A 17,115-nucleotide genomic window follows, 5' to 3' on the forward strand; every position below is an offset into this window, starting at 1 on the left:
GTCTTTCCTGATTGTCCCCCATTCATTTTTTGTCAGAGCGTTTGGGTGCTCTGCCCTCCTAGCTCTCCCCTACCTGTTTGGCAATTCTTTATTTTCTTTCTATTGCTGAGAAAAAGGCATCAACAGGAGAAACCTTTTTAAAAGTCATAGCCTAGAGGCATTTAAACTTGCAACAGCTACTTTTCTTTTTTTATTAAATGGTCATTTGTGTCAGAGATCCTATTTGTATGAAAAATAAAAATGAAGAGACGTCTGCTTAGGATTAATGCCTTTTTGATTTCTGCACCTATATTTTTGAGATGACGCAGTTTTACTGTTCCCTGTTAGGGAGCCGCTTTTCATATCTCAGGTGACCAGGCTGACTTGGGAATGCAGTTGGGCGCGTGAATAAAATGGGACACGGTGTTCATTTGCAATTTTATTTTTTAAAAATGAAATATTCAAAGTACTTTTTTCTTTCAAATATCGACACATAATGTTTAACTTTAAATATTTACAGCGTGTTGTTGTGATGCTCTTGTAGAAAAATGCATGCTTCTGGCCTGAAAGCCAGAGCAAAATGCAAAAGACCATTTAACTGCAGCCAGAGAACATGAACCTGTACAGTATCCAGTCACTTTTCAGCACAGGAGTGAGAGCAGGAATACAAAATTGGAACCTATTGTTTCCTAGCAACATGGCTCAGGCCATTATAACACAATTTTCAGTATGATTAGAACCTCTAACTGTTGTTATATAGAAACTGAAAATCTTGGCATACACTGTAAACATCTTTACTTCTCATGAGAAAGTAAGCAGCTAGAAAGAATATTTTCCTGGTGTAAAGGCTATACTTCTCTTTTTCACCTTCTCTCTTACTGATGCTTTTGCCAGAAGAATAGTAAAGATTTAGACATTGTCATGATTCATACAAGTAAAATATTTTTCAAGGACACAATCTGATATACTAACATTTATTTAAGAGGTTAAAGTCCACCACTAAATCTAAGGAAAGATTTTTAACTGCCAAACACATTTCCTTTGACAAATAATGTAAGATGACAACTGCCAAGACAAAATCCACAGCAAATTTAACTCTAACTATTTTCAGTTACTGTTTAGGAAGTAATTTCTTCTTACACACAGTAGTATATTTGGTCCTTAATAGCTTTCACATGAAGGACACACTGAAATAACAGTCACTATTTTGTGGTTGAATTCTTTTTTGTTGTTTTCTGTTTTTTTTTTTTGTTTTGCTTTTTTGTTTTTTTTGTTTTTTTGTTTTTGTTTTTTTGTTGCAGAATAAAGAACCTTACAGAAGGCTGTGGAAGAGCAGTCTGAGATCTGAAGTACTAGTCAGGTCAGCTACGTGTATGTGAGTTCCTCCAAGAAAACAAGAATGTTGTATCCAATCTGTAGCCTTATGTTTTCCCACAAGCTACAAGACATTCCAGTCTCTCCAAAAGTTTCTTTCAACACTTGATTACTGTACTTTTGCTTCCATTACCACTGAACTCCATTACAGCTGTCCTTACAGGAATATATCCTCATAAATGTAAAAACTTTGCCCTGACTCTCTTAGGTGATATTAAAGTGGGGCCTGGTCTGATTAAAAAAATATTTTTAAAAAAGGAAGGAAAAGAAAAAAGAAAAAAGAGTAGAGACAGCATGATAGAATGTTTGAAACTGTCTTAACAGTGATGAAAAAGAAAATCTTATGAAAATTATAATTTAATTTTATACCTCTCTATGTAGTTAGCATGTGAATTCCAAATTATACATTGTCGTTTTAATACATTTGGCTATGTTGTATATATTATATTATATATATAGTCTATATATTATAGATCTTCTAGATAAATTGACAGTAAAGGACACGCTTGTTTTATACATTATTTTGCTGGGTTGTTAAAAATAAAACATACGCCTATTTATACGGTGAGTGTTTTGCTAAAAATTAGTATGAGTTGGGCTTTATTTCTCTTTCCTTCAGGAGTCATGCTTCTAATCAATAATGATTAGAATGCCAACTAAAAATAAATATATTTAAATGTCTGTTAAACTGTGAACTTTTCAGCTTATTTGGATCTCTAGACTGTAGTGCAAGAGTAAAAACAAAACAAAACAAAAAAGCACAAATAAAATGGGTCTAACTAAGAAAAAGAAACAACTACGGAGTATTCTCTGCCTCCAGCCCAGAATGTTCTTCATAAGAGAGCCCAACTACTGTGCTCTCACTCTAACTTACTTGAACGGTGTATGGCTGTGCAGTGTCAGCCGCCTGACTTCTGGGTGTGAGAAATTCATATATTTCTCTTTAAAATGCTTTTACTTTCATCAGCAAATGCAAACAAATTGTCCTTTCATTAATTTAAACTTCAGAACTACAGGTCGACGAAGGCATTCTTTGTATTCAGCTGAATAGGAAGCGATGTACTCAATATCTCCACGTTCTTATTAAGAAATGCCGGAATGTTTCTCTTAGATTTACTACTCATTAGTGCTAACCTTTTGGGTTTTTCCTTTTTCCTCCCAAAAACTTTGGAAGTGTTAAAGAGAACAGTAATAGTTCAAGGCAGTATTAAAACCACAGCTGTAAGTGATAAAAGTGCATTTCCTGAATATAATACAAATATAACTTTAAGAAACCAAAGGCACAAACTAAATAAATATGTATTACAAACTAGAAATGCACAGTTCAAGGTAATTACTATTAAGTAAAAGCTTCAAATATTTGTTTCTAATGGATATTTAAAGCAGTTTGAAAATGATACATCATCAGTGAATTGCAAAAAAGTATAATCGCTTAAAATATAAGCAAAATAGACTCTAATATCGACATCTTGGATTAGTGATAAAATACATCATCCCATTTATGAATGCACTCTCTATATACAGTTCACAAATTATTCTTCCATTGATTTAAAAGAACATCAGAGGTTCTAGGAACTTAAGGTCCATTTTTAGGCTGGTGTGGAGGTATTCAAATTTTCAACAAGTTTGGTAGAAATTTTAGAATCCCATCCTGGATAAATACCTTACCATTAACACAGGCCTGATTCAGGAAAAAAACCCTCAATAATATGATTGTAGTCTGGCTTAGTAATCTCTTGAGCTGATGCACTTCCAATTAAAAAGAAAGATGAGTTCATGAGTTCTCCCACTCTCGGAATACCCTGTAAGAATGTGGTAATCCCAACCTGCAGGTTTGAAAAATGAAATGTTTGGATACACCCTCCTCTGTTATCTGCGGGTCCTTGCCTTTCCTTCTCTCTACTTTGTGTAGTAAGGAGCCAGACTCTTTGAAAACCTTGACATGAGCCTGGATTCTGACTTTGCATATTTTCAAAGAAACTGTCATCACAAAACAAGGCAATGACCCCACTCTGCGTTTAGGTAGTAGCTGGAAAGAATCCAAACTGTAACGTTCCATCATAAATTCTCCTTCAGACATAGCAGATGTCCAGACTCGGTGATGACAGTGCTGAAGCTGGCTCAGGGGAATTTTCTACAGGCCACATTGTGCTGTCATGTATTTTCATTTGTGGTAACTTACAATTACACAGCATTTTATAAACTGTCTCTTTGTCACTGGGCACAAATCTCCCAGCTTACCAAGGGGCTTCTTTTATTACAGGATTCATAGAGATTGAGAAACTACAGCTGATACTAACACTAATCCTGACCTTTTTCCCAATTTTAAACAATCATAAAACAAAAGAACCCTTCCTGGAAAATACTTTTTTTCCTAGGCCGGGGAGATGATCAAATCAAAATAAATTGGCCAAGACAGAGAACTAAAATAACTAACCATATAAATTATTTTAGTAAAAAATAGTCTGCCTCTCTATAATTAGTTGAAATGTTGTAGGTTGGAAAGAGTTCATTTAATTAAATTTCCTGACTATGGCTGGGAGATGTTCAATACAGAATTGTACATTTGAAAGATAAATCTAAGTGGGTGAAACAATGTGGCAGCAACTACTGTGATGTTTGGTTTGATCTTCCCTTTGGAACTTTCCTTTCATCTTAGTACAAGGTCTATTATTTTGAGATTTTAGCTCTGATGAATTTCTGCAGTAGTAGTGAATGTATTTATCGGCATCCCAGGCATGTATGCCTGCTAAAGCCTCTTTTTTTGTACCAGAATTATACTTTGTAGTAAATTACCTTTCCTGTGCACAACATCATTGGATTAGTGTATAAATACTGAATCACTAATGTGAACCTATGACCAAACACACCCTATATATAAATGCGAAATTCCTACCCAGGTTAACAAAAGCTATGTTTACATGACGCCAATACAGCTGGACAATTTGGTAAAAACTGTTAGTCAAAACAGGTTGTATGGGAGAAATTACACTGGCCAGCTGCCTTGACATCATGTACACACAAGCAAATAGTGGCAGTTCAGTCTGGCTACCACACCCACAGGGAAGCGTGGTAGACAGAACCCAGCACCACACGCCAAAACACAGCACAACAACATGGCATTTACTTTAACAAGCAAGGAGGAATAATCAGGGAGGAAGGGCAAATGGGTCCTGACTCTAGGAGATGGTGGCTGAGGACATTTTACACTTTTTTAAGTTTCCTATAACAGATCTGGAAAATGTGAAAGGGCTGGCAGTCTTTAGAAATGCAAGGTTCAGATACTATTGCACCACCTTTTCAAATAGCCCGCAAGTTCTGCCAACAGTTAAATATGAAACTTCGTGTCACAAGAGAGATATAGAACCTTGGGTTCTTTATATTTGAACATATGCATGGCTCGACAAATTGAAAATGGTGCTTTCTGAGAACTTTGTTTTAGCTGTTTGAGTTCTACTTGTGTTACTTTGAATACTGCCACACAAGAACTAAAAATCGCTGTCGTTTCTTAAAGAGTTTAAACAAACAATATTAAAATACCATCTTCCGTCACATTGAAAGGCAGTTGGATATGTTTTTCCTCCATATTTACATATACAGAGTTCTGATCTAGAAAACCAATACAATAAACCGTTTTATGTTTTAAAAACAGGCAGTCTTTGGTGACGCAAAGGCAGAGATTTTTTTTGTTACCTCCTGCCTATTTCGCTCTGTCTCATAAAGTGAATATTGTTGGCACTGTCAGAAAGTTCTAAATACTGCTCAACAGACAAAACAAAATACCCATCATAACCTTGTACCCTCCCAGTGCTCAAAAGCTGCTGCTTTTCCCCCTCTGTCCATGCTCGAATACCCTCTTCCCCTTCTTGCAGCCTTCTTTGTTCCTTAGTCCAGGCCTGGGCCACAGCGCGCTGTCTGGCAATCTCCAACACGTGATTCTTTTCCTCTTCGACAGTTGTCCCATACCGGATGTTGAAGCACAGAGCTCCGTGCTGGAGCTGGATGTCTGCAAACCGTCTAGTCCTCCCATTCAACACAGAAGTCATCTGGGACACTGTGACATTGACACCATTCTCTAGAATCCGCCTCCCCCCAGTGTTACCAATGAGCACCAGGTCTTCCTCCAGAGAGCCAAGCTTAATGAAGTAGTGAGTGTCCCTCCCGTCTATGGTAAAATGCAGATTTTCCAGGTAATGTGCATTATTGAGAATGGCAGCAAGCCGCCTGCTATCTTCATTGGCTACTCCTATAATATCGGCAGTGACTATGCCATCCTTGATGGCGAATTTTATACCTTTTCCAAAAACAGAAGGAACAGCAGCAAACCTTGGTTGCTTTCCTCCTTCAAGGCACCGTCCATCATTGTATCGGGGAGTCATAGGAAGTTGGTCCAAGGAAATGAAATTCCTGAGCTGTTTCTGGAGCTCACACTGAATACCCAAGATAGTCTAGAAAAGAGGAAAGGCACAGTGCAAGTGCAGCACAGGATCAGACACCTGTCACTGGCTTGGTGATTCTGGAAAGCAAAGGCTTGCAAGGTCGCTTCCTTCTCCCTTTAATTTGCTGGTGAGTGATTTAAAAACAAGCCAAATTTGGAATCCCTTCATCAGAGATTTGGAAAAGAAAAGACTAACAGGTGACTTGATCACCTGGCATTTATTTCTTGATATCTTGGTGAGTTAAGCGTAAGGAAATATGTTCCAACTTGATATCATAGAATCTCAGCTAGAAGCCACTTCAAGTTAAGGTAGGTCCAGCTCCCCCAAAACAAAGACATTTCATTGTTACTAATTTAACTAACGCCAAATAGCTGTTATTACTGGACGTAGAGTAACACATTTGGCACAGGGAGGTTTAAAGAGATGGATAGCCCATCATTCTTGCTTTCAAGCAGCTTATAACCTTATAAATGATGACAAATCAGCAAGAAGTTCACTGACCCTTTTACGTGGACTTAAAAAAAACCCTTTTTATTATGGAAAATCTCAAACATACTAAGAAATAAAGAGAAGAGAATGGTGAACCTCCAAGTATCCACTACAAAGCTCCAGCAATTTTCAACATTTTGCTAAACTGTTTTTAGAATTTTTAATTACAAAAAGCATTTACATCTTATATGTATTTACAAAAAGGGATAAACCTATAGGATCTATTTAGAATTTCCTTTCCTTTATAGTTTTTACACTTAAATTTCAAGCCCTCCCACCCGAATTTCAGCTTAATTAAATTAATTAATTAATTAATTTGAAGAAGACTGGCCCTGAGCTAACATCTGTGCCCATCTTCCTCTACTTTATACGTGGGACGCCTACCACAGCATGACATGCCAAGTGGTGCCATGTCTGCACCCGGGATCCGAACCAGCAAACCCCAGGCCGCCGAAGAGGAACGTGTGCACTTAACCGCTGCGCCACCAGGCTGGCCCCGTAGTTTTATTTTTAAAGCGGTTTTTTTTTTCACAAATACAGATATTCCTATTTCTTTCAGTTCAAAGAAGAAGTTCCTTCTTGTTTTCATTTGTACCTCATATTCCTGGTGATTTTTTTTTTAAGTTTTCTTTTTTAAAGATTGGCACCTGAGCTAACAACTGTTGCCAATCTTTTTTGTTTTAAATTGCTTTCTCTCCCCAAATCCCGCCCAGTACATAATTGTATATTTCAGTTGTGGGTCCTTCTAGTTGTGGCATGTGGGATGCCGCCTCAGCGTGGCCTGATGAGCGGTGCCATGTCCCCGCCCAGGATCCGAACCAGCGAAACCATGGGCCACCTAAGCAGAGCGCACGAACTTAACCACTGGGCCACGGGGCTGGCCCCTATTCCTGATGATTTATCTGCTGAGTCTTGAATATTTTGGTATTACTATTTTTCCAGAGACTTTATCGCTGTAATATTATTTTTGCTTCATTACTGTTAGATACTTTTTCTTTATCAGAATGATTTAATTGTATTATTCCCATGCTCTTAATGCACTATGCCCTAAATTATTTTGCAGGTGTAAATCTGGTCTTTTTATGTCTTTAAGTGAATAATTTTCTCTATATAGAATCCATAATTGCCCTTGGTAGCCCATTTCAGAATTTTAAAAGTTCAGTTCCTCTTTCCTCTTGTTTGTCTACTGCAGCAGTGGTCAAGTCACATTTTAGTCTTTTCTTTTCCAAAAGCTCCAATTCTCTGATCCTTTCCTCATGGAAGCTTTTTTCTACCTCCTCATTAATCACGGACATTTTAATGAATATTCAATTGAGAAGACTCAAGAATAACTAAGCAAATACATGTTAATACCATTTCATGGTGTGCGATGCTCTTCTGGTTTTGTTTTTTGGTTTTTTTTTTGGCTTAATAGAGATGGTGAAACTTTTACTAACCTTTCCAGGATCCCACTCTTGAGTTTTTGTCTGAAGCTGTAGAAGCTCATAAGTTAATTCCAAATTTTCCAATTCTGGTTTGGGAAATCCAGGTAGAACATTGTGTAACTGGAAACCAAATAGCTCCAACCAACTTCCAATGTCTGTGAGACACAAAATTTAGAGGGAAAAAATTTAGAAAGGCTATACTTTACAACTTTTGTGGAAAGCTTGAAAGATGCCTCTCCTGCCTTCAATATGTTTAGCCAATGGGAAGTTAGAGATAGAACTCCCCCTTATATGACCCACTCTAAAACATATGATCCTCTCTCTACTGGGAAACCTTTTTTTTTCTTTTTTGGTGAGGAAGATTGGCCCTAAGCTAACACCCATTGCCAATCTTCTTCTTTCTGCTTGAGGAAGAGTGGCTCTGAGCTGACATCTGTGCCCATCTTCCTCCATTTTGTATGTGAGACGCCTCCACAGTATGGCTTGATGAGTGGCATAGGTCCACACCTGGGATCCAAACCTGTGAACCCTGGGCCGATGAAGTGGTGTGCACTGAACTTAACCACTATGCCACCAGCCCCAGGAAACCTTTTGATTCATGGATAATCACAGAGATAGGTTCAGGTTACTGCAATGAAACTCTTAATGCAGTAGTGGTACTAAGGCCACACAGACTGTCATATTAGATTTATTTGATGCAACAGAATGCTGAATTTTTCTTTTATGAGATTATTCATATAAGCTTTTAAGAGTGAAAACTACAAACAGAAATCTTAAAAGGAAAGAAAAAATGTACTGGGACGCAAAAGCATCATGTTTTATGCCAACTTGCACAGTTTTGCTCACTCTAGAAGAGTGAGGAAGAGAGTGAGTGCACAATAACTTGTGGGCTAACTGGCAGGAAGAGGAAGCATATTTACAAAGGCATTGAGATTATGTGATAAACACCACCAAGTTATCTCAAGTTTAGCGTAAAGTTTTACACCTTTTAAATACCTGTGGTATACTTTGCAACATCTTGAATTTTGCCAACTGGGTAGTTATTTTCAAAGGAGTAGAGGTTGAATGGTTTAGGAAGGAGGTTCAACTGTTTCCATATGTGGTGATTAGGTGTCGTCCATCTACCAGCAACAACATCATAATCCCTTTGCCCCAGGTGCACTAATTTAGTAAGGAAGTCATAGAGTCCTCCATGAAAACCAATGATGACCTGAAAGTCGGGGTAAGTGTCATGATAGATATCTCCATAAGGCGTGTACAATATCTCTTTTATCACCTGACCTCGACTGCTGAACACAGCTAGTGGGGTGCCCATATTGTCACAGGCCACATAATATTCTTCGCCACTGCTTAACTCCATGGCAATAAGGTGACCTTGGAGATCATAATACAGGGATGTAATCTCCGAGCTTGAGTGGTTGTACAAATGAGTGACTCTTATGGGGTTGGCAAGGTCGGCATAAAAGAACTGGAGGTGCTGCCCTAGGCTGGACTTACTGGCGACACGTCGCCCAAGCCCATCATAGTAATACTGCACAGTCCAGCCAGAAGCCTTATTGTAAGCTTTCTGCAGCAGCCCATTAGAATTATATTCAAATATGTCATTTCCCCTCTGCCTCAAAAAGCCATCTTCATCCATTTTATACTGAATTTCTCCTAGTCTGGTGATGCGGTCTCGGAGGTCATATCGGAGAGGAGTAAGACGAGCACTATTCCCATGGCTTAAGAGGTTGATGTTTCCATTCAGATCATAACTGTAACGCCACTGGGTTTTATCATTTACAGAAACAGTTTGAAGTTGCCCATCAGCATCGTATTCATAGAAGTATCTTGTTATATTGGCATCTACTCCTACTCTTATGTCACATATTACCATCCGACCCATATTATCATATTGAATAGTCATCCAGTAGGCAATTGCCTTTAGGATTTCATATTGAACTTCAATAACTTGTCCATTGGCACTGAAGATCTTGGTATGCTTCATCACTGTAGTAGTTATGACCTGATTTAAATCGTAATTAATTACACTGAATTTTCCAAACTGCTCTGTTCTACCAGAGACATCAACGTATCGGTACAGATCTATGGGCAAAGGGGTTTCATTGATCACAGCTTGCATGCTGGTGACGCGAAAGTTGTTGTAGCTGTAGTCGAACCGAGCATTCACAAGGCCTTCTTCACTGAATCTGAAAATCTGGCGGCCAATAAGAGGTCCTAAAGGAATCAAAAGAAAAATAATGAGAACAAAGCTAGATGCTTAGTGTTGATCAGAAAGGTCTAGCATTACTTTCTTTAGTATTGATGCTTTTACATTTAAAATAAAATATTAGAGATTGAGCTCTGATATCTAATGCATAGGCTTATCATCTCATAGATATTCATAGAATATTCTCGTAGTTGTCATTAAATACGAAAAAATTAAAATACTGTATATTATAGTTATAGAATAATTTAATTATAGGAACGACATAAGTAATAACCCATCCCGTAGCCTGGGGTGATGAAACTGATATTATGAACATGCTTTCTCGTTATAATGACTGACAAAAATACTTTCAATTCATTTAACCTGTGCTACAAAGTCAGAGGGGCGGGTTTTGACACAGTCCAGCATTCAAGTAACTGGATTTGGGCATTTTGGAAACCCAAAGGATGCAATATATCCAAAAGTTCTGACTTTTGAAGCTATTTTGCCATCTCCTGAGGCCCACAGAGGTTACATGGGGCTTGAGCTAGTTTCAGTGACACTCATATCTTGCAGCTGCATCTTTGGGAAGATTTGGTGGTGAGTACAAACAGGTACACAGTTAGATGAGGTACTTAGATCTCAACTTTCTTGAGAGCTGAGGGAGAAAGAGAAACGCACTGTATGTTTTTAAGGACTCAGCTTTTATGCAGCCTATAATGTTTTTAATTTTCAATGGAAGATAATTTGATAACTAAAGTGAGTTTGTTGGATTGAATGTCTATAGGTTAATGCTCCTATCTCAGACTGTGGCCAGCAAAACTTTCATCATAAAATACTGATGTGGTTGTACACATTACCATCTTTTCACAACAAACCTGTTTGCCTGTATCTGATTGTGCAAATGAAGCCGTCGTGCATCAGGTGTATTGTCTTAATCACTCCAGAAGACTCTTCATATGTTAATGTGACCTGAGTGGTATCATAGAGAATCTCAGACAGCCTTGCTTGCTTGGTGTACTTGTATAAAACTCTGCGCCCTGTCCCCAGATGCAGGGTCTGTAGCAGTCGGCCATCTCGACTGTAGTCTTGGATAAAAGAAGTGCTACTGTCTGGTGGGGTGTAGATGTTCCGGTAGTAGCCCACTGAAAGCATGGTTTGTAAGCTATGGCGCACCATACTAGGCATGGTGACTGAGAGCAGACAGTCTGATTGGTCATACTCAAAGATGTAACGCCGCTGGCTGTGTAAGAGAAGCATCACAGACTGAAACGACACAAAGGCAAAATAGCATAATATGTATCACTAAAGTTGAGAAGAAGATTAAAGCAAATACACATTCATCCATTCAACACAAATTTATCAAGCACTTACTATGTGCCAGGCACTGTGGTGGACCCTCGTGGATACAGAAGTGGGCAATAACGGTGTCTATCCTCATGGAACTTACAGTTTAATAGAGGAGAAAGACAAGTAACTAAGCAATTACAATACAACGTGAAGTGTGTTATGACAGGGGAAGTACAGCGTGCTTACAGGAGGTGGAGAAAGGGCAGCTCACCCAGATTTAAGAGGTCAGGAGACTTCCTGGGGAAAATGGCATCCGAATTGAAACCTAAAGGATGACTAGGGGTTGGCCAGGTGAGGCACAAAGGCGGGTGGGGCAGAGTAAGGAGAGAGTACTGCTGACAGAGGGCACAGCATTGTGAGGGTCTGGATAAGAAAGAGAACGTGGCTTTTTCAGAGAATGAGAGGAATTTTGTGTGGGCAGAGAGTGGGTGTGTTGAGGGGTGGTGGTGAATGGTAAGAGATGAGGCCAGTTAGGTAGGCTAGGTCTAGATCATGCTGGGCTTTCTAAGCCATGCCCAGGAGTTTGGACTTAAACATGTTGACAACAGGGAACCACTGAAAGCAAGTTGAAGGATGGGGCACTTGCACAGCTGGGAGAAACAATCAAGTCAGTATTCCAGAAAGGTTTCAACGTGGAGATGGATTGGAGGGAGGTAAATGGAGGGCAGGGCATGCCACATACTAAGTTATAGGCACCAAGAAGTATTTATTGACTTCAGGTAGTAAATGTCTTCCTGAAGAGTTGCATATAAATAGAATTATTATTGCTTTGCAATTCATGTTTTAAACTATTTTAGGGGAACATGCCATTAAAAGTGAAGAATTCTCTGGGTGTGCAAGCTCTCTCCCCCACCTGGATCTGTGTTTCAGAAACAGTTGTTTGTTGAGGTACAATGCCTTGCCTATAATACGTGTTTCATTTATCTTATTTTAATCTTAAATATAGACATAAAAGAGCACTGTTTTAGGGAGGATTCAACCCTATTTCTAAGTGAAAAGCATTTAAATCTCATCTTTTAATAAAAATAAAAATTTCTCACCCCTGGAGATTCTGATATAACTCCCTAAGGGAGCTTTACTCCTCCCTTCTTGAGAATTACTTTAACAGGCAAAAGGATTTAGTAGGACTTTATTTTCTGAAGTTTGCGTTATGCAAACAATAGGTATCTTTTCATTTCCTAAATATAAATTACATAAATATTTATGACTATGAATTACATAAACATATAATGTACATTTAAATCTTCCAAATATGAAATTATATTCTAATATTGAATATGCTTCTTGAAACTGCATACCCTCCCTGCCCTTCTGATAATTATTGATTTTGAATCACATGTAAGAACTGTGGGGTCAAAGTCAGCACGTATTTGCTCATTTGCTCATCCTTTCTTTCTTTTCCACCAAGTACTCTGCCTGGGGATACAGAGCTGTGTGTGGAAACCTCATCACCCGGCACCTCATCACCTGTGGACAACCCGCAGCTCTGAAAACCCTACTGACCAGAAGGCAGGAGACTTGAAACTCCTCCATGGGTATGGGGATATGAAGGGAGAACGGCCTCCTTGACCAAGCAGAACTCAACAGAACCTAGGAGAATTGGTGGAAAATGCCTTCATGTTACCTCTATGCTGAAAGTCAGATTTCTCAGCTCCTTTCCACTCTCTTCCGTCAGTTTGCCATGAACAAATGACATCTGTCCCCTGTGATGTGGGCCAGGGACAATCACCATACGGCTCCCACGCATTATCTAGTATCAGCCTGCCTGGGCCATGCCTTCTCCAGTCGCTGTATCAGCCTTGCCAAACATTTATAGCACATCACCATTGTGTTCTCTCCCCTGCTTTCATCCTCCACGCTGCAGCAAACCACTGCCTGACCCTTTTCCTAGATGGTGCTGATGCTGTGCTGTCTGGAAAGCTCCTTGATCTGCTTTAAAGCTTCCTGCCAACGGCAAGAATGTGAATGATATGATTCGAAATCTCTTGAATGTAACTGTTGTCTTTCAAGAATACCATTTAGCTTTCACTTGGCTGCTTTATCACTTTGGGTGGGCATATTATCAGTTTGTTCAAAAACAATGCTGATGAGTCCACCCAATGCCCACAGTGCTGCTACAGGATAAAGGCCATTTTCTATCAATCCAAACAATAGAGTGAAGACTTTTTATTTTTTTTAGTTGATTGAGAGATCCTAAAAGAGATCATTGTAAAGAAGAAGAAAAAAAGAACAATCATGGCTGTATGCTCATTTGAACAAGAATAGAAATGAGAGATGGTAGAAATTTGAAAAGTTAAAGCATTCGAATGACCACCAGATGGCAGTGTGGGGCCATCTGGAAGCTCAAGCCAAAGGCTGCTTTCTGTTTCTCTAGGCCCCAAAGAGGCAATTTTGTGTAAACGTATCAGACTAAGGCATCTTATTAAATGCTTATAAAATATATTTAAATGCATTTTAAAAATGAAGTTCTGAAGAATGACTTTTGGAAACTGAAAGATTTACATTTACCGTAATACAAACTTTTAGCCCCACAAGTCTTCAAAATATAATTAACTAAGAGAAGGCTCATAAATCAAGGTAGAGAATTAATGACCACATAGAGAAAATTTAAGAAACAATAATTGATTTTTCTAACACAGAAGAGATCATTTAAGCAACTGCAGCTATCACCCAAATAATTATTTTTCTCCTAACGGCTACAAACCATTGTGCATGAAAATGACACGCATAACTTTCACTTATTCTAGAGGAAGTCAAACAATTTTACCAAATTTCTGCATGTTGAGGTGAAATATCTGCTGCTGCTTTTTAAGGTATCATGGTATGGGGATGGTAAGCAAATTTACAGAGGTAATACCAGAAGTATTTTGAGGTATAAAAGAGGTATACATTTGAAGGTTTGAGAATTCTTACTTTACAATATACAAGAGCCAGCCTCTTTGTCCTTGCTCTGCCCCACACATAGTGACAGAATGTGCCAGCAAAGGTCGTGTTAAAGAGAGGATTGCAATCAGTACAGGGAGATGCAGAACTTCATCACCTCATTGGAAAAGTTACGCATAAATTGGATTTTGGTAAATTCAAAATTCTTTCCCTTTTTTTTCCTGGAATCACAATTTCAAAAATGTTTTCATTTTCTTCCTTTTTTTCCTTCCTTCCTTCTTTCCCTTCCTCCTTTTTTCCTTCCTTCTGTTCTTTCCTGTTTTAATTTACCTTCAAGTAGCAGTAAGTGCTAGCTTTTGAGTTCTCGACTTGATAATAAATACTATAATGCATTATTTAAATGGAAAGAAATGAACTTTTATTGAATGACTAGATGTGTGGGATGCTTTATATTAAGTTATTTCATTTAATCATTGCATCTATTCAATGCATTAGTTATTATCACTGGTAATAATAATGTTAATAAGATCGATCTCACGATAAATGATTTTTGAAAAGTCAAGAACTATTCCATAATTACGCATTTTGTAGGTTCTGAGTTTTGCATAACAGGATTGCTTAAGTCAGGGGCTTACCTTCTAATTAGAGAACAAATTAAATGTGAAATCAAGAAAGGGACAAAAGTCAACTAAAAGACATAAGTGATTTGGCTTGTCTCACTGGTCAGTAAACTAGTCTTTGGAAGTCACTGAGGCTTTTCTTGATACATTATTCTGGGTCAATAAAATCTTATTTCTGTCCGCTGCAGACACTGACAATCACACAGCGTTTTCTTTGTTTTGCTTTGTTTTGAAAGAATTATTGCCAAGTTTCTGTAGCAAAGAGAACTTACGTGAAGTTTACTTCACATGATTCTTTGCTCAAGTAAGTTTGATGAAATAATCAGCTAATTCAGAGAAGAGAAACAATAAAATTGCTTCACTGATGTCAGAGGAGAGGCTGAATAACTGCATGCAGGGCTGAAATTTAGGTTTTCAATGGGCTCTTTGTTATTGTATAGACGGCCTAAAGGGAAAGCCTTAGAGACCCAGATGCAACTGTCTCCAGGCAATTAGCTCTGTGGCCAGACTCTGGTGCTAATGAGGTTGGGGTTTCGAGTTCAAACGCATGCACACTCCTAAGGAGTGTTGGCTTCTTTGCTAGTCACGTGTACGACCTGTGGAAGGATCAGTGCAAACACATCCTCATTCCTAGAAAAACAAATCAGCCTGTATCCTGCTAATAATCAGTGGCATATTTTTCTCCTATGAAGGTCATCATTATATGCTGTAAGAAACATATAAAGGTCATCATTATAATGTCCGCTTTGTGGACATTAGTCAGATGATTTTGCCAATCATTCTTGTTATTAAAATTAAAATTGAAAAGAAGAAAGACGCACTCTATAAGATTCACATGTTCCCAGTGTAGAGTACAGATTACAGATTTGATCGATTTCTTTGGCAGAAAAAGACATGCGGTGGATAGAGCAGAGGACACCCTCCTTTATTCTAGCTCCCGAGTGGAGTCCTGTTTTATCTCCTAGGTATTTCCAACTTGGCCAATTCCCCAGTGACTGACTCTGGGAAAGAGTACAGTAGTTTTATGATGACATACACAGCCACTGGCACACTTTTGTTTTTAAACTTTGGGGGGGGTATATCAGAAAGGCTTGGCATCATTTGGTGCAAATAGTGAAATTTTACCACGTGAGCTATAAGCTCCTATGACTTTTTAAAGACATTCTGGGGGTTACCGTGCACTGAGTAGCCTTGAATCCTCAGGGGAAAAGGTTTTTCAGCTCTCCCAGAAATCAATTCAGGACTGATGAATTCAGTTCAATGGAAAGATTTCGGAAACAAGAGACACTATCTTACGACATCAGAAACTGAGATGGCAGACAGAGATCAACTTCTCTTACTGTTTTCTGCTACTGACTTGGCCAGAAACCATTTTGATGTGTGAGGGTTGATACTAGACAAATGGTTCCGGTGGTGGGATTAAAAATCCTTGTCTGTTCCTACCAGATAGAGGCCACGAGCTGCCATTACAGATGCTATTGGAGACTTCACTGCACACAAAGGACTATTACCAATGAGGTCCTACTGCCACGGTTACTTGTGAAAATTCCTTCTCAAATGTATACTACTAAAATTTCACGGATTATCCTAACAAAACTAGAATTCCTTATCCTCCGTATAAGAGGCTCTTTTCCAGAGCTGAGATACATTAACACACAATTTTATAATTTTCTACTTATTTTACTTCCGTATGAGCTTTCATAATAATAAAGATACCTTTTCAAGAGCATGAACAAATATGCTTAAATGAGGAGAAAGCTAAGCCATTATCCTGACTTCAGTTTGAAAGAGTACCTGGTGTAGCGTGGGGCTGGGGAAAGTTTTCAGATGAAAAACAGCTTATCCTTATAGGTACAACATTTTTTTGTTACTTCGACAGAGCAGAAAAGCCAGAACACACACTTTTCTCCTGCAGGTCCTCACCAAGGTGGGTGATTAGGGCCACTTTCAATATTCTCATTCAGAAACTCATAACTAGTTTATTTTCCCTTATATTTACCTTTTCTAAGTAGGTATAGCTCCAAATTTTCCCATCAGCCCAAGTTCTTGAAATTATTTTTCCACTCTGGTCATATTCCATTTTTTCATTCCATGTCCCTCTTTGAATAAACGTCACCAATCCCGAAGGTGAATACGTTATGTTCACTTCATTATATCTGCTTACGGGAGACCACAGAACAGGCCGTCCAGTCTGGTCATAAAGAATTCGAAGGGTGAATTTCCGATGGTCATCATAGATCTTTCCTGTGCGAGTTATATGATCAAAATCTATTGAGAGCAGGTTTCTGTTATGGGCCTACAAAAAAGAGATATGAGATACATTTTAAGCGCTGTCTTGGTTCCGCTCATCTAGTACATTCACAATTGTG

The 17,115-nt window shown here is 38.5% G+C and overlaps 1 protein-coding gene across 2 annotated transcripts in view; it reads right to left on the reverse strand.

The window, feature by feature from the left end:
• Positions 1 to 1,181: 1,181 nt before the first annotated feature.
• The window catches only part of TENM1 (teneurin transmembrane protein 1), a 735,430-nt gene continuing 719,496 nt past the window's right edge, over positions 1,182 to 17,115 (reverse strand). For both annotated transcript variants that reach the window (XM_070604355.1, XM_070604354.1), the window contains 5 exons: positions 16,746 to 17,042; positions 10,772 to 11,159; positions 8,702 to 9,922; positions 7,718 to 7,860; positions 1,182 to 5,801 (listed from right to left, as the gene is read on the reverse strand). In XM_070604355.1, coding sequence (XP_070460456.1) covers positions 5,043 to 5,801; positions 7,718 to 7,860; positions 8,702 to 9,922; positions 10,772 to 11,159; positions 16,746 to 17,042 — 2,808 coding nt within the window. In that variant the 3' untranslated portion in view covers positions 1,182 to 5,042. The remainder of the gene's footprint in view (positions 5,802 to 7,717; positions 7,861 to 8,701; positions 9,923 to 10,771; positions 11,160 to 16,745; positions 17,043 to 17,115) is intronic.

The sequence above is a fragment of the Equus przewalskii genome, chromosome X, assembly GCF_037783145.1.
Source record: "Equus przewalskii isolate Varuska chromosome X, EquPr2, whole genome shotgun sequence".
Lineage (NCBI taxonomy): Eukaryota > Metazoa > Chordata > Mammalia > Perissodactyla > Equidae > Equus > Equus przewalskii.